Source organism: Lycium ferocissimum, chromosome 10, assembly GCF_029784015.1.
Source record: "Lycium ferocissimum isolate CSIRO_LF1 chromosome 10, AGI_CSIRO_Lferr_CH_V1, whole genome shotgun sequence".
NCBI lineage: Eukaryota > Viridiplantae > Streptophyta > Magnoliopsida > Solanales > Solanaceae > Lycium > Lycium ferocissimum.
In genome coordinates this window covers 35,441,806-35,466,302 of record NC_081351.1, presented here as the reverse complement: position 1 = coordinate 35,466,302, position 24,497 = coordinate 35,441,806, and the positions used below count along the sequence as shown (strand labels likewise).

Genomic DNA, 24,497 nt, shown 5'->3' with positions numbered 1-24,497 from the left:
CAGGTTGATACTATTTGGGCAAAAAATTATATGTCTGTGAAGCAGAAATCACCAAGTATTGGATTGTTCACCTACCAATAGAAAATGTGAGATGAGTTTATGTCGTGAAACAGGTTAATTTTACCTATTAATCACAATCGCAATAATAATTTCAACCTAATATTAGAGGAACTGTTGGTTGACATCTATCGCGCTTGGTTGAAAGTCAATGGCGTGAAGCTACTATGCGCTGATTATGATTGGACCACTCTAAGTCAGAATTCACATGTTTGCTTACCGACTTACCGTAACATGCTTTGGCCCCCCAAAGACACATGTCGTTGGTTGAGTCATTACAACGAAAGAGTCACGGTGACTGTCTTGATGTACAAATTCCATCAAGTGACTAATAGAATACTTATCAAATCATCTCAATATATTATGATTAAGTGATTTTATGAGGTGACAGCTGATTTTAATTAAATAAAAGAAGTTTTTGTACAAACACATAAGTATCATTATATATTAATTCGGTATAACGCAACGCAAGTAAGTTTTAAGCTTCTAATTTAATTGTAATGTATATGTATCCCTAAGAAGGAAAATTCAAGTATCTTGGGTCTATTATCCAAGGAGATTGATGATGATGTCACTCATCATATTGGCGCCGAGTGGATGAAATGGAGGCTTGCGTCCGAAGTCTTATGTGATAAGAAGGTGCGACCAAAACTTAAAGACAAGTTCTACAGAGTGGTAGTTAGACCTACTATGTTGTATGGAGAGGAGTCTTTGGCCAGTCAAGAAAGTTCATGTTTAAAAGATGAAAGTTGTGTTGCGTTGGATGTGTGGATACACGAGGAGAGATAAGATTAGAAAATAAGATATCCAAGACAAGGTGGGAGTGACATCGGTGGAGAGGATAAGATGCGGGAAGCGAGACTGAGATGGTTCAAGCATGTGAAGAGGAGATGCATGGATGCCCCAGTGCGGAGGTTGGCTACGGATGACTTTAGGAGAGGTAGAGATAGGCTGAAGAAGTATTGGGAAGAGGTGATAAGATAGGACATGACGCGAAATATTCCAGCTTACTGAGGATATGACCTTAGATAGGAGGCTGTGGAGGACATGAATTAGGGTAGAAAGCTAGTAGGTAGTAGAGTGTTGCCTCGCTAGCCATTGTAGTATTATTACTCATGTAGTTTCTTGCCCTTGGATGTTTATTATTATCTATTGTTTCTTGTACTGCTTGTAGTTACTCTTCCTTTTTTTTCATATGCTTTGACATGACTTCTTTACTTTCGTTATTTCTTTTTCTGCTTATTTGGAGTTGATTTTCTTTAGCCGAGGGTCTATCGAAAACAACTTCTCTATCCCTCAAATAGGAGTAAGGTCTGTGTAAACTATATTTTCCTTAGACTCCACTCGTGGGACTATACTAGGATATCGTTGTAATCTAATTGCATATGTCAGAGGTTGTTCAATTTGTCGGTTAGTACTGTGAATATCTTCTACTGGTGAACAAATAAAAAAAAGTATATTTGCAAACACAGGTGGCAGGTGAAGAAAATTGAAGAAAAAATTTGCAAAACATGTGGCAGAAATTACTTGTTCTTCCATTTTTCCCTAGAAAAAGCATTTACTTGAACTATACAAACACGAAATTAACTGGATATAGCACCAGCCACGTTATCTATTTTCCCTGGGCCCACTGTCACTCTGGCACGATTATCTGACCTGGCAACCCGTTTCTTAAATAACATTATCTTAATAAACTACTAATCACCAATCATATCAAAACAACACCCCCAAATATTCACAAAATTCCATATATACCCTCATTACCATATTTACAAGCCAACAGATTATCAAATCCATCATCTTTACGTATACCTGAAAGGAGAGGATAAATTCTCTGCTCAGCTCTTGTGTCTTTTAGCTGTTTTTTAAGTTCTTATAGTTGCTTTTAAAATCAATGTTTTTTGTTCGGTGGTTGAATTATTATAAACTGCCTTACAAAAACCTCTTGTCTCTCTAATTTTTTATATTTTTCAGATTAAAGAGAAGAAAAAAAAAAAGAGGAAATGGGGTTTTGAATTCTTGATGTAAATTTTGGGTTTGCACAAGTTTTGGTTTTATTTTTGAGTTTACAAGGTATATTATACATTAGCTCAAAGTATTTACATTTGTGTACCCTTTTTATGGGGTTTTCTTGTTCCTTGTGACTGAATCTTTTATTAATGTTCCAAGTTTGATGGACAAGGAAAGTTTTAAGGTTTCTTTCTGAGATAACCATATTGGAAATCTCAAAAAGTTGCCTTTTTTGTTGTTATTATCCAAATATTTGATTAATTTAAAAAAAAAAAAAAGATTTTATGTTTCTGTTTATTTATGAGGAGGTATTTGGAAAGCTGTAATTATTTGATTTTTATTTCCTTGAATGTTAGGTTGTATATTCCCCATAATTGAGCTAGATTCAGCTATTTTTCAGGGTCAAATGTTTGTTGTTCTTTTTTCTTTTTGTTACCTATTTTTGTGGGGTTTTCATTAGCTGTTAAATTATTTACCTTTGGTTTAAATTTGAACTTGAACATGCTTTGAAAGCTGAGACTGATTTAATTGCTAATATAAATGACAAGAATTTGAATTATGTTGGTATTTTTTATATATTTTAGAAAACGTGCTGATGTCTCACCCTGTACTTGAATAATGGCAACATTATAGGCCAGATTCAATGGAAGAAGATCCCTTTTTATTTGGGGTTCCAGGTTTCTGGATTTTAGTCTATTAAATTAATAATAATGGACAATCTATTTTCCATCCCTTTTCTTGATTTGGTTTAAGCACAACATGCCTGTCTTGATGTTTGTTAGCTATCATTTTCATTGTGTTCATTTTCTAAACCTATCTTTCTTGGAACAGGAACAAAGCACTCATTTAGTTTTCCATCTTCATTGAGGTTTCATAACCCTGATACATTTAGGAAGATATGGCTTTGACATTTACCCCCTTGTCATGGTTGCTTTGGAGTGGAAAGCATCAAGAACCCAAAATCTCCAATGGTTCTTCTTTAAATTCATCGCCTGATTCGGTATTGTGGGAATCTGATACTTTGAAGTTCCCTCTTGACCGGAGGAACATGGCTTCCTCATCTAGAAGGGTTAAGAGAAAGTGGCAGAGTCGTGAGGAACGAAAGATTGACAGGGAATATGATATTGTTATTGTGCCATCAGATGGTGGATGTGTTTCGGGGTCTGAGTCTGATGATTCGGATTGGTCTGTTGGATGGTTGGAGCCTCATGGACCTGGATTCCATAGTGATGATGATGATTTAGATGATAGTTTTGCTGTGCTTGTTCCGTGCTATGGCTATGGTTGTGTAAATGTGGAACAAAATGCACAAGACAAGTTCCTGCAAGCCATGGGAAATTTGAAGGATATGTATGCTACTGGTAAGATTCTCTTGCTGTTATGTTCTTGATATTTGAATATGCTTTCTAATGTTGTTTGTATCTCTTGGATGGCACGGAAGCTTTAGCAATGACTTTCAAAGATTATTAAATACCTTACTATTAAAGACCTTATAAAAGGCTTCACTTGGGTTAATCATTTATTGCTGTCAAATTAGGCCATTAAGGTATTCTAAAAGAGAAACATAATTATTGATGTTCATACAGATTTGCTGCTTTTGTAAAGTAGTCACATAGGCTCCATTCATTGAAAGGTTCCATGGATGATGAGGATATATACCATTACTTTTCGCTATATGAATCAAGGACTTACTGGTTCCTCATGCTAAATTTTCGTCATTTTTTTTACGTAAGTAACATGAGATTAGGTCATTAGGGTTGAGGCATAGTACTAGTAGTAGTTGTTGCAGTTAACAAGAGAGTATGGAAGGCCCAAGTAAGTAGCACATGTCACGAGGCTGGAAAAATTCCAGCTCGTGATACTTCGCCACTAGGTTGTTCCCTTGGGGACATCATTGATCAAAGGAGTTAACAAGTTCCAAAAACAGTGTCGATAGAGTATGAATGATAATACAATTTCTTATAAAAGAATTGCTTCTTGACACCAAGAGGAATGTGGCAATGCTTCTAAAGCAACTAATTTGATGAACGTTTTAGTTGCCTTATTGTGTTTACATATCTGAGTATTCGGTTTAGCTGGAAAGGCTTTTGAAAATTGGAATGGTCCCACATTTGCTAGTTTTGTTTTATTTACTTCTTCCAATTTAGACTTCACGCTTAAAACTTAAAAGCTTGATTAAAAGTTACAATCTTGCTTCAAGCATATACAGGTGAATTTTTCCTCCTCCCAATTAAAACTAGTACACTATCACCACTGCCTTAATTTCCAAAAGCTTCCTTCGGTAAGTTGGTGACTTAATGAGGTAGCTTTTGTCGAGATTATTTTATTAAATGATCATCTTGTTGACTATAGGGTTTCGTAATCCACTAAAACTAGGCTGAATTTCTTTGTCCCGTCCCCTTTTTTTTTTTTTTTTTTTTTTTTTTCCAGAGGTGGTAATGGTAACTAGTGTAATAAAAACGAAAAGAGTGTCGTGGCCAATCAACATTAGAAATGGAACCTTTTCCCTTGTAATTTTCAAGGAGCATCTCTCGGCGTAAAATTTCTTGCTCTTGAACTCTTCTTGCACTATATACTCTACGTTCTATGTAACTAAGATCTTGTTCTTGTCCTACATCACTTGAAGTTAAGAGGAATTTAGCACCATGTCTTTTGTTATTGATAGTTGGTGCATAGATTTGCATGAAATTTGCTGTTGTTGATCATAAAAGATTTTAACTTTGCTGTTATCAGAGAGTCCTAATCTTTTCTACAACATTGTTCTTTAGCTATTACACATATTCTAATTTGGAAAAAGCATTCCTTTGACTTTTTAGTTTCTATCTGATTGAACATAAAGTTATCAATAATGCATTGAATTAGAGAAAGGAAAAAAGAAAAGCAGTAAATTATCTTCAGCTTTCCCTTTTCGTCACACAGTTCTTAGCTCTGTACTTTGTATGATTTAGGCATCTTATTTTTCGATTTTACTTGCAGAGAATAAGAAATATATGGAGCACTGGGTCTCATCTCTGAGGAATCACTGAAATCTAGCAGCGCCTATGGTGCTGATTATTACTGCTGCTCCTCCTGATTCTTTGTTGCGGTAGATCAAACTTGAGCTGTTTTGTTACTCATTACACGCTTAGATATGAACTCTGTAGAAATTTCAGATATGACCCTAAAAAGAAAAAAAATGTCTGGAAATGATGTGTTTGTAGAAAGAATATTGGGTTTGAAGGACATTAAAGTTTGAGGAGAAGAAACAGCAGAGGATAGAGATATGATGCTGCTTCTATCCACTTGACGCATCTAAAAAAGAAAAAAAAAACGATATGGTTTCTTGTATATCTGTTCTCCATAATTGGCTCTGAAGATGTGACCTCGACTTGCATGCTTCTTCTTGAACATTGGTGTAAATTTTCAATGACAGAGACTGGAAGGGGAAGGAAAGAAATGAATGACGGAGGACACAACATTCTTAAGAAGAAAAAAAGTGAAATGGCGTGGATGCTTTTATCATTCTTTGATGTAAATATCTGTAAATATGTAAATATGTCCATCTAGTTGTAAATATGCTGTTTGAAGTTTGATAACCTTCATAAGTACTGTAAATAGTAGTAAACCTCTGATAGCATTAGTTGCAATAATATGCCTCTGCTGTTTAATGGTGATATTTTTCTTTCCTGTTGTTCAATGTTTCTGTTGTTAAAGGCCATGCTGTTAGCCTATTACTCTAATAAACCTATTGATTGGTTTGAAGGTGTCGGATAGAAATGACTGAAAGGAAATGGAAAGAAACTTTAGTCATTTTCAAGCCAATACATTGAGGAGCTCAATCAATGAGGACTTGAGCAAAATCTGTACTAGTAACTGTAAATTTTCTCTAACAATGAACATGCTTTTGAGTAGTTTAACCAAGAGTTGGTAGAAAACCAACTTATGTATTCTTTGTTAAAAAGCTTGGGATAGTATTTGATTACTTTGTATCTCAAGTATGTCATGTCCATTTTTCTTATAACTGTGGTGTCCGGGCCAAGTTGCTTGCACCTCGACTCGTTTCCTAGGGTACTTGCTATCTTCCACTAGTATAAGAATCGAGTAATTCTGTCTACCAAGACTCGAACAGTTGGAGAAATCACCTAGTGTTTTTGTTCGTGTTCGTTTTCTCTTTGTCTCAACAACACATCTTTTTAAATATATATGTGATCTTAGCTTGTCTGGAATCATGTGTAGGATGATCTTAATCCAAGATTGTATTGATTTTTTGGAATGATACTTTGATTTTGTAGATGTATTCCCCGTGAGGTTTTGTATTCTTCTCAGCATCTTCTTATGATAGCCACGTTGCGGACAATCTAAAACCATCTTCTTCTTGCTATTATTAAGTAAATAATAGAAATGAAGGATTAAGATTAACAAAATGGAACCCTCTTGTAAAATGAATTTTTTTTTCCTTCTCAACAAAGCTACTTGCAACTAATACTCAGAAAGGAAGAGAGGAAAATGAATACAAAATGGGTGGGAAAAGAGACTCATTTTTTATAATTCTAAAGAGTAAAAGAGGGGACGAGTTGCATCCAAGGAGTGATCTAACAATTTATAAATTGGGTGAAAATAATGAGAGATCCGAGTTTGAGTTATAACAAAAAACAAAAACGTTATGCAATCTGCCAAAGCCTTGATGTTCAGAGTTTATTTGACTTATGTCTTTGGCGGAAGGTAACAACTTTCTATCTGCGAAAATCTTGATACCCAAAAGTTATCTGATACCTGTACTAGTGGGAGTTAACAAATAAAAAATAAAAGAACTTCGACAGCTAAAAGGAAAAAGAAATCTAGAAGAAACTATAGTATTTACTCCTTTCTATTTTAAATAATATTGTACTATTTGATAGTCGAACAATTTATCTTTTACAATGATTTTTTCATATATTTTTAATTGTTTTAATTATGAAATATTGTAGTTTATAGTACTTTTTATCTCTTATTATGTAAGTTTTATTTTAAAAATCGATATTTGAATTAAGACAAAATATTACTAGAAGATTTGCCCCTGTTTGGATGGTGGTTTCCCGTGGTTCATTAATGTATTGTTTTATTTGAAATCATGTTTGTTTCCATTGTTCTTAAAATTATGTGGTATGGTATTGTAAACCCATAGTTCATCCCATGATTATATAACCATGAAAAGTCTCAATTTTTGTAACCACGGATTTTGTGATTTTTCCGTGGTTACATATTCATTTCCCCATTATACCGCACCCTCCACCATCCACTCCACCCCACCCCACCCTACCACTCACCCCCACCCTACCACGCACCCGCATCCCACCCCCGCACTATCACCCACCCCCACCCTTATCCCACAATCACCCACCTCACACCACCCACCCCTCCACCACCCACTACCTCTCACCACCACCCAACCCCACCCCCACAACCACTCACCCCCACCCTACCACCCACTACCCCCATCCTCATCCGACAACCACCCACTTCACACCACCTACCCCTCCACCACTCACTACACCTCACCACCACCTAAACCCACCCCTACCCTCATCCCACAACCACCCACCTCACACCACCCAACCCTCCACCACCCCCACTCATCTCTACTTATTTTTTAAAGTTCCTCTTTTATTCTTTACCTGAGTTTTATTAATATATATAAACTAATTTCTAATTAAGAGTTAAGGGTATTTTAGTAAACTTACAAGTTATTATACAGTATTATACAATCAAACCAAACAATACAAATGTTATTAAATCACAACAAACGATACAGTCTATCCAAATATTATGTTCATTAATACAGTACAATATAATACAACACCATACTGTACCATACCATATTGTACATTAATAAACCACGGGAAACAACCATCGAACTCTGAACCTCTTCTTTCTTTTTGAGACAAAGGTAGCATAATAATGTAATGGGAAAAGAGTCAAAAATGCCCCTCTACTTTGGTAAAAGGGCTAAATATATCCTCCGAACTAATTTTGGGTCAAAAATACCCCTCCGTCATTAAAGTTTTCAAATATACCTCGTCTTAACGGAAATCCGCAACATAACCCGATTTCATTTTTAAACCGATCCATTTAAAACCGACCCAACTACATAAAAAACCCATATGCGACCAACTTGTTCCCGAGTCCTACATCTGGAGCCACTAGGCACAGGAGCGGCCAACCGATATGCGTTTTTTTATGTAGTTGAGTCTGTTTTAAATGGAGCGGGTTTAAAAATGATAACGGGTTATGTTGCGAATTGCCGTTAAGACAGGGGTATATTTGAAAACTTTAATGACGGGAGGGGTATTTTTGACCCAAAATTAGTGCAGAGGATATTTTTAGCCCTTTTCCCAAAGTAGAGGGGCATTTTTGACCCTTTTCCCTAATGTATATGTTTTCCCCACATCCAACAAATAAAAAGTAAACAGACGTAGCCACGGTGACAAAAAAAATTTAAAGAATAGGAGAAAGTCAAACCATTACACCCCTCACCTTAAAAGACCAAAAAACAAAGAAAGAAAAAAGAAGAAGAAGAAGAAGAGGAGGGAAGGACATGCAAGCCATAATGTTAAACAATCTGGCAGATCCAGGAATTTTTTATTTTTATTTATTTATTTATTTGAATTGCCAATTGGTTAGTTAGTTAATGGGGTTCCTACACTTGTGCTTATATGTAAAAAAATATCCAACACCCTTCTTTGACCCAGTATGTTTCCCATCCATTTTGCTCAACATCATGCACGTTCTTCTGAAGTTTTTCCCCTCTCAAGAATACAGATTCCTAATAATCATATAGCCTTTTTTTTTTGGTCTATGGTGGATCTCATCTCTTCTGCCAGATGGTGATAAGCAATGAAGAAAAATAAGTAGTTTTGTAGTGAGCCAAAAAAGGGAAAAAATGTTGCACAGAGCAGCAAGAAATGCATATTCATGGTGGTGGGCGAGCCATATTAGAACAAAACAGTCAAAATGGCTGGATCAAAACCTCCAAGGTCAGTTCTTTATTATCCATTTCTTCTTATGATGCAATCTTTATAACAGAATAACAAACATTTTGAGATTTTCAAACTTGTCAAATTCAATCACCGTGCCAAAAACAGGTTACTTATCAAGAAAATAACAGAATGTTGAACTAGTACTAGTGTCTTTTATTGTATAGGCATAATGCAGATGCTTGTAGTCCTAATGAGCCATGAAACAAAAAGTACTGGAATGTTGTCAGACTTAACTTGTTAGGCAAGTTAGTTTCCGGGATATCAAATAATGTTTGGTGTAATTAGTTACTACATGTTAATGCATGTAATTTAACCTGATGGTTCAAAAATATTATGTCTAGTGTACATAACCTAAACTCATTAACAAATATAGAGTTGGACAAGGCCTTGAGTTTAAGTTAATTCCTAAGCCTAAACATAATTAGCTAATACAAAATACATTTAGCTTACCACTATTTGTGATGGCAAAGGATTTTTCTTTGATCACTATAACAGTATAACTCACAGTTGACATTCATTCCTTTCTTCTGTTGTCTTATAAATTCTAAAGTAGAGGGACGGTCCATTATCCACTGAGTTTTGAGTTTCGAATCATGCACCATTGACCCTAGAGGATTTCTTGATTATCAAAAAGAAAATGCCAAAGTGTTCTCATACATGTTTGACACTTTACTTAAACTGAAGAGAAGGAAATGAAGTAAAAAGAAAGAACCTAACTACAGTTGGACCTCTTTATAGCAACCATCCTCTATAAACATTTCACTACAACAGCCATGTTTTCTGTGTAACCGATCTTTCATGTTATGTTAATTATAATATTCTCTATAACAACATTTCGTATAGCAGCCAAAAAATATCGGAACAAACGACACTATTATAGAGAGGTTTGACTGTATTTTGCCTGTTATTTGCAGATATGGAGGAGAAGGTTGAATACGTGCTCAAAATCATAGACGAGGATGGCGAATCATTTGCAAGTCGGGCAGAGATGTATTACAGAAGAAGGCCTGAGATTTTGAACTTCGTGGAAGATCTTTTCCGGAGTTACAGAGCTTTGGCAGAGAGATTTGATCATTTATCCAAAGATCTTCAGACTGCTAACCGAACAATTGCAACTGTTTACCCCGAGAGAGTTCAACTCGCGATGGAAGATGAAGATGGAGAACAATTTCTTGCATCATTAGGACCTCCTAAGGAATCAAATGAGCCCTCCAAAACCTTACCAACTGCACCAAAGTTAAGTTTCCCAAAAGTTCCTTCCTTTGCCAAACGAAACGCCAAACCATCAAGGTTAATGTCAAAAAAAGGACTAATAAAATTCAATGTTGATGATGCAATTGCTGCTGCTCGTCCAAGTTCAGGTTTGAAAAAACCCGAGGCACTCAAGGAAATCGATAAGCTTCAGAAGGATATTTTGGCACTTCAGACTGAGAAGGAGTTCATCAAGAGCTCATACGAAAATGGGCTAGCGAGGTATTGGGGAATAGAAGAAAAGGTCACTGAGATGCAAGCAAAAGTTAGCAGCTTGCAAGATGAGTTTGGTATTGGCACGATGATCGAGGATGATGAAGCTCGGTCTTTGATGACAGCCACAGCTCTGAACTCTTGCCAAGATACGTTGGCTCAGTTGCAGGAAAAACAGAAGCAATCAGTGGAAGATGTCATAGCTGAGCATCAAAAGATTTTAGAGGTCCTTGGAAAATTTGAGACTCTAAAGGGAAAATTTGTCAGTAACCTGCCCCATCCACAAGTCCTCTCTGAAGTAAACAAGTCTTCAAATCCAGATTCGGAATTGAAGAAGTTGAATCCAGAGAAAGTGCATTCCAAAGATAAGGAGCTGGAAACTAATTCTTATACTTTCATGTCTGATCTGGCAGAGAAAGTTGATGAACTTGTTGATAAAGTCATAAATTTGGAAAGCGCACTTTCGTCCCAGAATGCTTATGTAAATAGATTAAGATCAGAGACAAATGAACTTCATTCACATCTGACAAAAGTGGAAGAGGAGAAGGGGAACTTGGTTGAAGATTCAGAGAGCATGAGCAAGAGGATAAGACAACTGGAGGAAGAACTTCTCAGAGTTCAGAATCTCAATGAAAGCATCAAACACAATGCCAATCAATGTAGTTTTGACGGTATATCTGAGAAATTGCACAACAAGAGGCAAGATGAAGACGTCAAAGATACTTTGTCTGCCAATAAAGCAATCGATTCAGTAGTCGATAAGGCAAAGCAGTTTCAAGCTCATGAAGCAATCATACCTGGACAAAATGTGATAGGTAGCTCCAAAGATATTTTAGGTATCTACCGAGGTGTTAGTAGTAAGGAAGGTCTGAAGAAAAAAGTAGAACAGGAGGGTTGTCTTGAAGTTGACCAGCAAAACTTTGTCGAAAGCCACTCGAACAATGATAGTCAAGATGGAATGACGGGTGGCACTTTAGATGCTGACCAGGGCATTTCGGGTGTCGATAAGGCCAAGCAGTTTCAGGTTCATGAAGCAATCATTTCTGGAACAAATGTTCTAGGTATCTCCGAAGGTGTTAGCAGTAACGAAGGTCTGAAGAAAGAAGTCTTGGAAGAACAGGAGGGTTGTCCTGAAGTTGACCAGAAAAACTTAGTTGAAAGCCACTCGAGCAACAATACTCAAGATGGACAGACAGGTGGCAATTTAAAAGCAAACCAGAGCACTTCTAGTGTCGATAAGGCCAAGCAGTTTCAGGTTCATGAAGCAATCGTTCCTGGAACAAATGTTCTAGGTATCTCCAAAGGTGTAAGTACTGAGGGAAGTCTGAAGAAAGAAGTCATACGAGAACACGAGGATTGTCCTGAAGTTGACCAGAAAAACTTTGTTGAAAGCCACTCGAAGGACGATACTCGAGATGGAAAGACGGTTGGCACTTTAGATGCTAACCAGGGCGTTTCTGGTGTCAATAAGGCAAAGCAGTTTCAGGTTCTTGAAGCAGTCATTCCTGGAGCAAGTGTTCTAGATATCTCCAAAGGCATAAGTAGTAAGGAAGATCTGAAGAAAGAAGTCTTGCAAGACAAGAAAAACCTTATCGAAAGCCCCTTCAGCAATGATACTCGAGATGGACAGGGATCAGGGTTGACAGGCAAAGAGATGATGATGATGATGATGACCAATACTACCCCACATTTGGTGGCATCAGAAGGTGTACGTGTGAGGGGCCAGACAGATACATATGAAGACCAAGATCATCCTGGAAAAACTGAATATACATATATGGACTCCAACTTAAGTAACAGCTATAATAGTTTTCGATCTGAAGATTCTGCTACCAATCAGAAAAACTATTATGAAGGAACTGAATATGTCACATCTTCTGGTTATGATGCAATGATCAAAAAACAAACTAGATCTGGAGAGGAAGCAAAGGAACAAGATATTTTGGATAACCTCGTACCATTTGAAGGTAAAGAAGAAAAGTTTCCAAAGGCCGATCTTCCGAATGACCAAGACAAGTTTATCAAAAGTACTGTGGAAGATGCAGCGGATGTTAGGACAGAAAAAGGGTTTGACAAAAGTCAACATGGGCATGTTACAGATCATGGTTCAGCCACCAGAAGAAATGATGGAATGGTCGAGCTAAGGGGAACAAATGATTGCTCAAACAGAAGTTATTTTCCCGGTTCTGGAGCTGTCAATCAGAAAAAGGATACCAAAGGAAGTGAATGCATCAGATCTCCTGGTTATGATGCAATGATCTCAACGGAGATCAGAACGGGAGAGGAACCAAAGAAAGAAGATATTTTGGATAACCTCATTCCCTTCAAAGGTGAAGCAGAAAAGCTTTCCGCATCCGACCTTCAGAATGACCATGATGACTTAACCAAAATTAGTCATGTTAAGGATGCAGGAGATGTTAAGATAGAAAAAGGGTTCGACAAAAGTCAACAAGTGCATGTTACTGATCATGGCTCACCAACCAGGAAAAATGTCGAGCAAAGGGGCCCCAGTGATCTTGCAGACAGAAGGGACGATGTTCCCTCTTCTGTCGAAGATACAGAAGAAAATCTTTACAAAACCAACCATCAGAATCACCTGAATGACTTTTTCCAAGAAGCTACATCAAGGGATTCTCCACATGTCAATATGGAGAGAGGATTTGATGAAAGCGAGAGATTTCGTACTTCAAGTGATGACTTGGTCACATACGTGAGGAAGGAAGAGCAAGCTAGGACGAAAGATACTGCAGACAAGAGTGATTATTTGCACATTGTTGAAGGTAAGGAGGAAAAGCTTTATAAAACCCACCAAAATTCTCTGTTGAGGGATTCCCCAGAGGTTAAGATGGAAATGAGGTCTGATGAAGTTGATCTACATGTTTCAGACAATGACTCTGCCATCAGAAAAGATATGAGAATGGAAGAGCAAGCTGGCACAAAAGTTAATGCAGAGAAGAGTGATCGTTTACACATCCCCGCTGAAGGTAAGGAAGAAAGTTTTCAGAAATCCAACCATCCAAATTACCAGTATGATCTCCTCGAAAATGTTCCTAAGGATGCTACCAACATCAAGAAGGAGAAGGCATTTCACGAAAGTGAACGCACACATATTTCAGATGATTCCTCAGCTATCAGAGAAGAGAGAACGGAGGCTCTAGCAGGTAAAGCTTAGATATTGCATGTATTACTGGTGATTTTCCATTTTTTGTCGAATGTAAAGTAGAAGTTTTCTTTACATTTCTGACGTTACGAACTATGCAGTGAAGGATGATCCACATGAAAGTCGGTTTATGCCTTCATCCTATGAACAGCAAGCAAGCAGAATTGACTTTGCAGACAAGTTTGCTTCTTCTACAAGCGAAGAGGGAAGAAGTTCTTCCAACCAAGAAAGTTATTTCAATGATGTATTGCAGGTTAGTCCATCTGGAGCAACTCCAGATGGCACTCCAGAAAGGGGATCCAACGAAGTTGTTCAGACAACGAATCCTTCTCATCATGATTCAACTTCCCTTGAAGACACGGAGATACAACTCGAGAAACTGGAATATGATCCTTCCAATTCACAGAATTACCTTAGAAATATCCAGATGAAAGGTAGAGAGAAGGTAGGAGATGATCATCATCTCAATATCGCGGTTGGATCTTCCACAGAAAACTTCTCCAAATTGAATGACAGCAAGCAATCAGACGATCTTTCAAGAAAGATGGATTTCAAGAATAAAATCAAGTCAGAGGAGCAAAACAACGAATTCTCTCACAAGTTCACTCAAGAAAAAACAGATGGTGGCTTTCTACAATCCAATTGGCATAACCAACTTGAAACTCATTCAGCAAAGGTCCAAGTGAAAGATATTCCGAGCCCCGTCCCAGATATTGAGCTAGAAGAATGGGAAAGTATTTTAGATAATCTTCCATCTGTCTTAAGTGATTATAAGAGAGATGACCTACACAAAGATGAGCTCCTAGATCAAGGTACCTCCGCTCTTAAGGTTTATGAAGATACTATCTCTCTTTGTCAACTTCTATATTAATTAAGCTAATGGCAGTAGTTGCAGGGAATGGTGAAGATTCAAGGAGGCAAGTGTTCAGGACAGTTCACAATGGGCTTTACATGGAACAACATGAATCTGAAACAGAGGATGACCAACCAAACTGGAGAGAGCTGTTCCTAAACAGCCTGGATGATGACAGAGAGAAGATACTACTTGAGGAGTACACATCAGTTCTTAGAAATTTCAAGGGCGTGAAGATGAAGCTCAATGATGCGGAGAAGAAAAGGAGAGCGAGCCACTTCCAATATGTTGTCCAGATGAAAGTTCTAAAGAATGCTAATGCCTTGAAGGATGCACAGATTCTATCCTTACAGCATAGATTGAACTCGCTTCAGTCAAAAGGCGTTGAAACAACAAACTTCAATGAAATGCCAAAGGAAGCAACCTCGCAAGCTGCTGAGGTTCAATCTCGACATTATGAAGAGAAAACATTGCCAGAGTTCTCAGATAAATCGCTTACACATTCCATTGCACCAGAAGACACAAGGATCTCAGTTATTAAGGAGGATAGCAGAGATATCGAAGTTACTGATGTCGATGAAACACACTCCTTCACCACTGTTGAAGAGAAAGTACGGATGGACATTGATGATCTGCTGGAGGAAAACATTGAGTTGTGGCTCAGATTTAGCACCTCATTTCATCAACTACATAAGTTCCAAACTTCTGTTCAGGATCTACAAGCTGAAATAAACAAAGTGAAGGAAGACTGCAAGCAAGGAACAGGTCAACCACAGTCGCTACTATCAGGCATCCGCCCAATCTATAGGCATCTAAGAGAGATACAAGCTGAGTTGACATTGTGGTTGGACCATAATGCAGTGCTGAAAGATGACTTACAGAACAGGTTATCATCTCTTTCTAATATTCTCGACGTGATAACACGATTATCAAGGTCAGGTTCTAAAGAGAATTATCCAGTGCTGAATGCCTATCAAGCAGCAAAGTTTCAAGGTGAGATTTTAAACATGAAGCAGGAGAATAATAAGCTAGCAGGTGAACTCGAAGTAGGCTTTCAATGTATCCGAAAACTCCAAGATGAGATCCGGAGCACACTGTCAAACCTGGATGAAGAACTTGGGCTAAAAGACCAACCAACAAGGCCTCGATCCAGAATTCCCCTGCGGTCCTTCTTGTTCGGAGTAAAGTTGAAGAATAAGAGGCCGTCTTTGTTTTCCTGTGTAAATCCAGCACTGCAGAAACAGTACAGTGATTTAACAGCACCATGATAGATGCCCTTTTAACAGCAGTAGACAGATAGAAGTCTCTTTTCCCCCCTTCTTTTCCTTCCCTTTTAGCTCTGTTGTAGGCAATTCTTACTAGTTGAAAATTTATTGGAGAAAAGGCGTGTTGCCTTTTATTAGAGTAGAACTCCAAATTTTATCATGCTTTCAACAATTTCTTTTTTCAAATTCACCAATTTCTGCAAACTCCACAACTCTTTCTTTTAGACCTGGTTTCACATATTGAATAACCGTACTTCAATTAATCTGAATATATAGATTTAGACAAGGTCATATTGTTCTTATCTGCATCGAATTGCAGAAAAATGTTGATGTAGCAGTTTTTCTGATCCAATCTTGTTCATTGAATTTTTAGCACAACATTTTGGGAACACCAAAGATATAGTCTAACCATAACCAAGTGTCTCAGCAACATATAACAGATACGCTAAAACTACTTACTAATAACAACAGCCGGAGATATTCAACCCTTGACAAGGGAACATATGAAAGAATTTTGAATTGTCACCTAATTATAAACAAGACTTTAGGAGAACATATTTACAATGTTGAGGACGAAATGTAGCACAAAATAGCTGGTACGATTGGAAATTACATACATATCTGGTCCAGCCAGTGAATCTATTTTACTCTTCCCCATCCTCAGTTCCCAAATGTGGCTTTACCTCAATGCCCTTTCTCAACTCTCTTTAATCACCTTCTTACAGTGTTTTTAACTGCCAATTCTATTTTAGTGTTCTCATTCTTATTGCTGAGAGTCTCTTGACTTGGGATTAGCTTTTCTTGAACATGAATTCTTGAAGCTTTACTCTCTCCTGCAAGCTCTTTCACCGAGACACCTAACACTGAAGTTTGACCTTCAACTTTCTCTGTCAACAAGTTGCCTGAACCAAAAGTTCGATCTTTTGGGACCTGCTGTTGTGGTGTATTCGCCAATGAAGCATCTCGAATAACTTCAGCTTTCTCACCCCTTAAATTAGGCCGCACAACAGTTTGATTTTCTTGGATACCGGCTGCTCTAGATGTAAGGGTACTGGGAGTCTCAGATGAAGCATTTGTTCTGGAAGGCAAAGCCAGTGTTGGTTTAGGTTGAACTGCAGGCGATGCAGATCTTAGAGAGTGCCCCTGCAAATGCTGAGTCACAGACTGTGAGGCATTTGAGGGGCCCGGGGGACGGGACACCAGGCCAGTTCGAATGAAATGCACATTACTGGGCAAACCATTAGTGCTACCTGGCACAGATGATTTGACAGCTGGAGTTCCCCCAGGCATGATATGGACGACTTTTTTAGATTGTGCAGCCTTTTGCAGCGAGGCAACAGCACTTGAAGAGGTAGCGATGCGGGAGCTTGCAGCCATAGCAGCAGCACTTGAAGGGGTAGCAATGCGGGAGCTTGCAGCCATAGGAGCAGCACTTGAAGGGGTAGCTACGCGGGAGCTTGCAGCCATAGCAGCAGCACTTGAAGAGGTGGCTATGCGGGAGCTTGCAGCAATAGCAGCAGCTCTGGCGAATGGATCTGGGTTAACAATAGCAGGCTTTGGTAATGAATTTTTTGGGATTATAGGTTTTGACGGTACTAAATCTTGCTGATGCTTGGATTGTGGACCACCAGATGCAGTATCAGCAGCAGTAAAACGTGAAGAGATACCAGGTCCACCGCCTGAATTTGGCCCACCTGAAACAATACCACAACCTAGCTTAAAATTAAAGCTTGCATGAATGGATGAAACAACTAAGAAACACAAAATTAATATCTCGGCATAATCCTGGAAAATAGAATGTATAAATATAGTATACTGGGAGTATACAGGATGTATACCCACTGTATATCTTTGTATATCTAGAGTATTGCTACTAAATTTTGAATCCCTAAATCTCCACTTAGCACAAAACTGTTGTTTCTAAAGGTGTATTTGGCTTGTAGACATTACTAATTGGACTTTGGATTGTCCAATATGTGTTTTTTAGAATGGTAACATTGATTGTCCTGTTCTTCTTGGAAACGAAAGTAAACAAACTCGGCAGACTAAGTACAGTGGACAGTGGACACCACTAGGATCATATCCCGTACATCTGCAAAGACCTAACCCTTGGTTTTCCATAGCACAACCTACCAGGCACCAGCATATCACAGGATTTTATATTTTAGCTAACCTCATTGTTATATTTTAAACAATGTATAAACAACCAGCAGACATAGAAATTATGGATGACATCCGGTTAAAAGAATTACCATTAGTGCTGATTGGACGAGCTGCTCTCAAATTATCCCCGAACGCCAGGGACATTGCATGACGAGCAGCAAGCTGAGCCTCCGAAAGCTGTGAGTCATTTCCGACCATGTTCCCATGTCGCTTTCTAATAATTGCCCACCTCTGCACAAAGATATATTCTCAAAGAAGATTTACATTGCAGATAATGGTAGAATATCTTACAACAGACAGAAATATTTTTACAAGTTCTGTTAACTGCTTTGTTAATATCTAAAGTTCCACAAATAAGCACTTCGACATCTCATTCATTTTTCAGCATTTGAACCCAGGAAACCTGAGAAACCCCATACATTCAAATCATACTAGAAAATGGTGGACTTCCAAGGTATAACTGTAACTACTTTTTTTCTGAAGGGATGGGGGACTTGGGACATGATACAACTAGCAGTTTTCAGTTTCATTAAATGATGAGGGTATGACATGGAGAAACAGTATTTAGACGTTACTTCACCATAATTACTTGGCTCCATTACTGTTTACATCTAAACCAAAATAGTCAATAACATTCCCAACTATATCCCCTTCACACACTTAAAGAAATTCATTACTACCAAAGAGGAATAGAGTGGGGGATAGAGATCCATTTAGCAAATTGCAACTGCAAGCAACCCAAAGATTAATGTTTGTTTAACTCCATGTTAAGGATTTATCTATATAATAAGAGACTGAATTTGTCCTCTATCAAAATTACTTTCATCAAACAAAGCAAATGAGAAAGGAAAAGTTCCCAAGCAATGCAGAAGAGCGCATACTTGTACTGACTCCCGTTAAGGACAAGATAAAAAGAGTTTGCTTAACCAGCGTAAATATGACAGGAGAATATATAAATTATTAAGCATATACGAAATAAACCTGAGAGAGTTGTGAAGCTGTTCTGTCTCCCTTAAAATCCGCTTTCAATATATTTGCCCAATTTCCTTCACCACACTTTTGTACTGCAGCAATGAGTTCCATATCCTCTGCTGCCGACCAAGGTTTTCGTCTTCGCCGAGGAGGAAAGTTGCCACTAGCTGGTCCACTGGTGTCCAAACTACTCTCAGAAGCCATGACAGAAGGAAGTGGCTGCTTTTCCACTAAAACCGGGACCGTAATTTTTGTCCCATAAGCTGAAATACCATGGAGTGAATTTTCTGCAGCAGTTCCAGATGTTTGTCCATTGGGTATGTTTATGGTTAATGGAGCTTCAACTGTATTTCCATTTGACATATTTGTATCACATGGAGCCCCAGAAGCAATTAATACCTGTGCAAGCCCAAAGCAACACAGACTGACTGTATGAAAAATGAAAGAAGCATACACGTCACCCTGAAAAGCGGCGACTATTGCTAGTTATAGGTAGCATAGAGGATGGCAGCCTCGAATAGTCAAATAAAAGCGAGTGCAATGTTGCTTTTCGGAAGTACTACAGTGTTACGGAAGGAAATACCTCAATACAGGTAGTTAATGCCAAAAGTACATAAATATCCAATGAAAGCCACATACTAATTCCATTTCTCAACCATGCAAAATGAGCTTATCGAAAAGTATTTATCATCTACGAGGTGCATTTCCCAAACCTGGGGAATTATATCTAAGGTTCTTAACTCATTTATGTATTTCATCATATATACAATGGGCTATTTTTTGACCCTTGATATGTGAATGTAAAGCCATCAGAGTTCATTGACTTAAGAATTTTAGCAGTCATTGTCTAATTATTACAAGTTAAATTGAAGCTGTCCAGTTCTTAGGTTGACCGGAACCATAAAATGAAGCCGCTTTTAAAAAAAATTAGGTCCTGTGCTTACCTTCACACAGGCTGCTGCCTCCGCTGAAGCCTCACTGCTTACAGGAGGAAAAGCTTCCAATTCATATTCTAGATCGCTATCATCATCCTGCCATCCAAAAAAAAAGGAGCATAAAATCATAAAATAAACAAATTCCCAATGCAAATTCAGAAAATATAAGGTGGATCAATCAACACAGCGACCAACAGATAATTGGTATCGACCACCACATCAGTTACAAGCTTACCAAGACATAGTACTTGAGAATATAAACCACTCAATGCCTTCAACATACATCACAATAAACACTAGACTCGATTCTAAAATATTTTCTGGTACCACTTATTGAGTAGACAATACTGAATTAGTAAGAAGATATCCCCTCAGGATCAGATAAATGAAGCTTATGCACAAAGTTGGCCCCAATTTATCCAGAAAACCTAATGATTTCCGGAGTTCCATTCCCAATTTGGAGAAGGGAAACAGACCACGGAAAAAGAGCATGTCTTCCATGCTACACTAACAAATACACAAGAATAACACGCATTTAACAGTATACAGAATTCAGAAGTCAAAAATCGGAAAAGGGAGAAATACTAAGCTGGACGAAAATGATCTTCTCAGCCCCTCTCACCATCTTCTCTCAAAGTTGAACAACATACAAGTGCAAATACCACCTTCACATCGTAAACTTAAAGGGGCGAAAAAAAAATCTACTCCATTAGATCATTTTTTTTTTTTTGATAACCGTGATGTCCTAGTCAGCTTGCGTGCACCTCGACTAAATCTACGAGATTCCTACTGCCTCCCACCAGCACCAGGAATCAAGTAACTCTGTCCACCAAGACTTGGACAAATGGGAAGAAATCACCTAGTATTTTTTTGCCTCCGCTGGGATTCGAATTTGAAATCTCAAGGTTCTCAACCCACTTCATTGACCACTAGGCCACACCCTTGGGTGCACTCCGTTAGATAAATTTCACATTTCAATGTAACATAAAGGAATTTTTCCGAACTTGTAAAATTTTATAGAGAAATCACCAATTAATCAGATTGAGAAGAGGGGTCTGGCCACGAGGGTGGGTGGTTAGGAAGGTGGGGTTTACCAAATCAACAACAAAAACAACTACACCTCAATTCCAAGCTAATTGATATCACCATATTTACCCTAACTATCCATTTTGCTCTATAAAGGCCTAATAGGGGTTTGCTGAATCACAAAAGAAAAAAAACTGCAATAATCCAATTAAATTGTATATAGTCCCTTAATCATCATAGATAAAATTCCTCCCATAAACATCACACACACACATATAGTTGTAGAAGAAGTAAAGAACAATTTTTGCTAGTTGGACTGACCAGAGGTTGAGCATCATCATCCAAGTCATCAAGCAATCCGTTTCGATAAGCCAAATGGCGCCACAACATCTGGTACTCTCTAACATTTGTAATCCCAGTTGTGGTCTTCCTCACCAATTCATTCCAATCGATTTTCACATCTTTAACTTGTTCCACCTCTTGCAACAGTGTCAACACTGTCATTGGTGTATACCTTCAAACCCCATTTACAAACATCAAATAAATATGTATAACTTATACATACATGTGTCTGTAGAATAGTAAGCAAATCTCAAAGAATTAAAAAAAAAAAAAAACAAGAACCAACTTGAAAACAAAAAACAAACAAAAAAAATGAGACACTTTTTTTTAAAAAAAAAATTATTTATTTTTCTAATGAGACCCTTTTTTGCAACTTCCTTTTTTCCACCATTTTCTTTAAATTATTGGCTTCTTTTCTCAAAATCTTTTCTCCAAGATTTTTGAAGGGTTTTAGGAGAGGGAGAAAAAAAGAAAACCCCATTTGCAAACAACAAATAACTAAGCATATATTCAACAAACAATACAAACACACACACACACACAAAAAAAAAAAAAAAACACTTGAAATATATATACATACATGTATGTGTAGAACAGTAAAAGCAAAACTGGAAGAAAAAAAAATCAAGAACCAACTTGAAAACAGAAAAAAAAAAAAATGATACCTTTGTAAGAGAGTGGATATATCATCTTCACTAACAAAGACCCTTTTCTGCAACTTCCTTTTATCCACCATTTTTTTTTTTTTTTGAGTTCTTGAATTCTCTTTTCAAAACCCCACTTCAGTTTTTTTTTCTCCACAATTTTTGAAGGGTTTTAGGAGAGAGAGAAAAAAGAAAAACTATTTTGAGTAAAGGGATGAAGGACCGTTGAAGAGCGTGGACACCACGAATACTCCTGTAAAGGTGGCTGCAATAACGGAGAGAAGAAAATAGAGAGAGAGAGAGAGAGAGAGAGAACTCAGTCAAAGTGAAATTATCAGTTTTTCATCCTTCCAGAATCTTTATATTTATTGTGTTTGGGTAATGATATTTTTTAAAACCAAAAAAGAATTACACTTTTTTGCTAATAGTGAAAATGTCTTAAATTACCAAAAAAATTAAAGAATATGATTTGGTGAACTCTAGATTCCATGGCAGATACCTTTATAACTACTAATATAACTTTTTTAAAGTTCTATATTATTCCTTCTGCCAAAGAATACTACTGAAATATGATTGGAGAGGCCCTCAAAGAAAGCGATTGGCAAAAACAAAAATGAAAAGAAAAAAGAAGGTAATCAGAATTGTATTGACGCCGCAACAGCAAGACAGTTTGCACAAATTCTGAGCTTGTTTGCACTAATTCTGCAAATTATCATTATTTGCGTATCATTTTATCAACATCATCTCAAATATGTTTATACATCTTTTTTGTGTGAAACGATTAGTTTTTGCATAGACAGTTTTTATTGAAGCTTATATTTGTTAGTCTTTTGAGATTATCAATCTCATATCAAATTTCATCAATCGAATCACTTTTTTAAAAAATACTAAAAATTTAAGTCATGCAGGTAAAGATATCTATTCATTAATAAGAAAAAAAAATACATGAAGAGAGATGGATTGATGATAAAATAGAATCCTGATTGCGAATTGTGATGTGAATATTGACGATGAAGAAAGGGAATTTTTGGAAGAAATATCAAGAGAAATAAAAGATTTGATGATCTAATAAAATAATAGTACTATGATTCGAGAGAAAGTAACAATATCTATTTGGACGCTAAAGTGGAAGTGTTTTGAACGAGAACCAATAATAAAAGTATGAATACTCTAAGAACAGACATTCGAGAATCGATACATGAAATTTTAATGAATTTGAAACAAATTATATTGAAAGGTATTTTATCTGAAATGTCTCACGCGTCTATTTGTATCAAGGATAGGAATAAACGCAACTAGTTTTTTGAAAGAGATTATTATGAAGTAGAAGTGTTTTGAACGAGAACAAATAATAAACGCCTTTATTATGAACGCTTTATTCTGTCCCCACTTATGAAAGATCAAGCCGAGACAATACTCATTGCGATGCGAAGAGCTTTACTTGATGAAATAGAAGAAACATGTATGACGTGTAAAATTTGAAAAAGTCCCATATGAATACTCTAAGAACAGACATTCAAGAATCGATACATGAAATTTTAATGAATTTGAAACAAATTATGTTGAAAGGCATTTTATCTGAAATTTCTCACGCGTCTATTTGTATCCTCTATTTGTATCAAGGATAGGAATAAACACAATTAGTTTTTGAACGAGAAGTTAACAAAAAAAAAGAATGTTTTGGCATTATTTTGCTAAATGCTAACAGAACTATCTAACTCTACGGTGTGTTCGGTAGGGAGGAAAACGTTTTCCTAGAAAATGTGTTTTTGAAAAATAAATGAGTTTCTACTTGTTTTCTCATGTTCGGTTGGGTAGTGAAAAATAAGGAAATTTCTTACTTATTTTCTCATATTCTGTTGTTTGCTAAAAAACATTTTTTTGAAAATATCCACCCAAGCCCCACCCTAACCCCACCATCCCATACCACACCAAACCCACATCCAACCCACCCCCACCCCAACCAAATTCCGCCCCCACCCAATCACTACCCTTGAACGCACTTCATCTTCACCAACCCCTACCCTACACCCACCCCAACCCCATGCCACCCCCACACCATAGCTCCATCCAACCCTCCCACCCCTCCCTCCTCCGAAATTTTCTATTTCATATATTTTATTTTGCTTTTTTTAAAAATGGGAATTTGTTTTCTTACCCACTATCCCTCACCCCCAACTATCACCCCACCCCTACTACCCGCCCCACACCAAATTTAACCACGCAAACTTTTTATTTTTATAAATTTTTTTATATGGTAAAATAAAATATGAAGTAGAAAATTCGGGGGGAGGGGGAGGGGGGTGGAAAATACTTTCAAAACCTTTTTTTTTTTTAAAAAAACTAATTTTTTAGAAGGGGCGTTGGGGCTGGGCGGGGGTGGGGGGTGTGGGGGGGTTTGTGGGTGGGTGGAAAATACTTTTCAAAACCTTTTTTTTTTTTAAAAAAAAAAAAAACTAATCTTTTTAGAGCGCCACCCCCCCCCCCCCCCGAAAAAAAGGTTAAAACTAAAGAAAAAAAAAATTGGGGGGCTGTGGTGCGTGGGCTTGTGGGAGTGGTTGGGATTTGGTGATTGTGGGGTGAGTTGGGTGGTGGTAGGGTGGTTGGTGAA

The 24,497-nt window shown here is 37.4% G+C and overlaps 3 protein-coding genes across 3 annotated transcripts; 2 read left to right on the top strand and 1 right to left on the bottom strand.

The window, feature by feature from the left end:
* The first annotated feature begins 1,852 nt into the window (after positions 1 to 1,852).
* LOC132033617 (uncharacterized) lies at positions 1,853 to 5,720 on the top strand. The gene is made up of 3 exons (XM_059423636.1): positions 1,853 to 2,130; positions 2,899 to 3,428; positions 5,044 to 5,720. The coding sequence occupies exons 2-3, from the start codon at positions 2,966 to 2,968 to the stop codon at positions 5,091 to 5,093; spliced, it is 513 nt and encodes a 170-aa protein (XP_059279619.1). The 5' UTR covers positions 1,853 to 2,130; positions 2,899 to 2,965; the 3' UTR covers positions 5,094 to 5,720.
* A 3,202-nt stretch (positions 5,721 to 8,922) lies between these two features.
* On the top strand, positions 8,923 to 16,009 carry LOC132033615 (uncharacterized). Its single transcript, XM_059423635.1, has 4 exons — positions 8,923 to 9,059; positions 9,977 to 13,687; positions 13,788 to 14,498; positions 14,573 to 16,009. The coding sequence occupies exons 1-4, from the start codon at positions 8,966 to 8,968 to the stop codon at positions 15,805 to 15,807; spliced, it is 5,751 nt and encodes a 1,916-aa protein (XP_059279618.1). The 5' UTR covers positions 8,923 to 8,965; the 3' UTR covers positions 15,808 to 16,009.
* Positions 16,010 to 16,245: 236 nt separating this feature from the next.
* On the bottom strand, positions 16,246 to 22,207 carry LOC132033614 (uncharacterized). The gene is made up of 6 exons (XM_059423634.1): positions 21,908 to 22,207; positions 21,222 to 21,414; positions 19,884 to 19,970; positions 18,949 to 19,338; positions 18,057 to 18,198; positions 16,246 to 17,498 (listed from the first exon to the last, which is right to left on the bottom strand). Exons 1-6 carry the CDS (start codon positions 21,976 to 21,978, stop codon positions 16,516 to 16,518), a joined length of 1,866 nt encoding a protein of 621 aa, XP_059279617.1. The 5' UTR covers positions 21,979 to 22,207; the 3' UTR covers positions 16,246 to 16,515.
* Between the last annotated feature and the right edge of the window lie 2,290 nt (positions 22,208 to 24,497).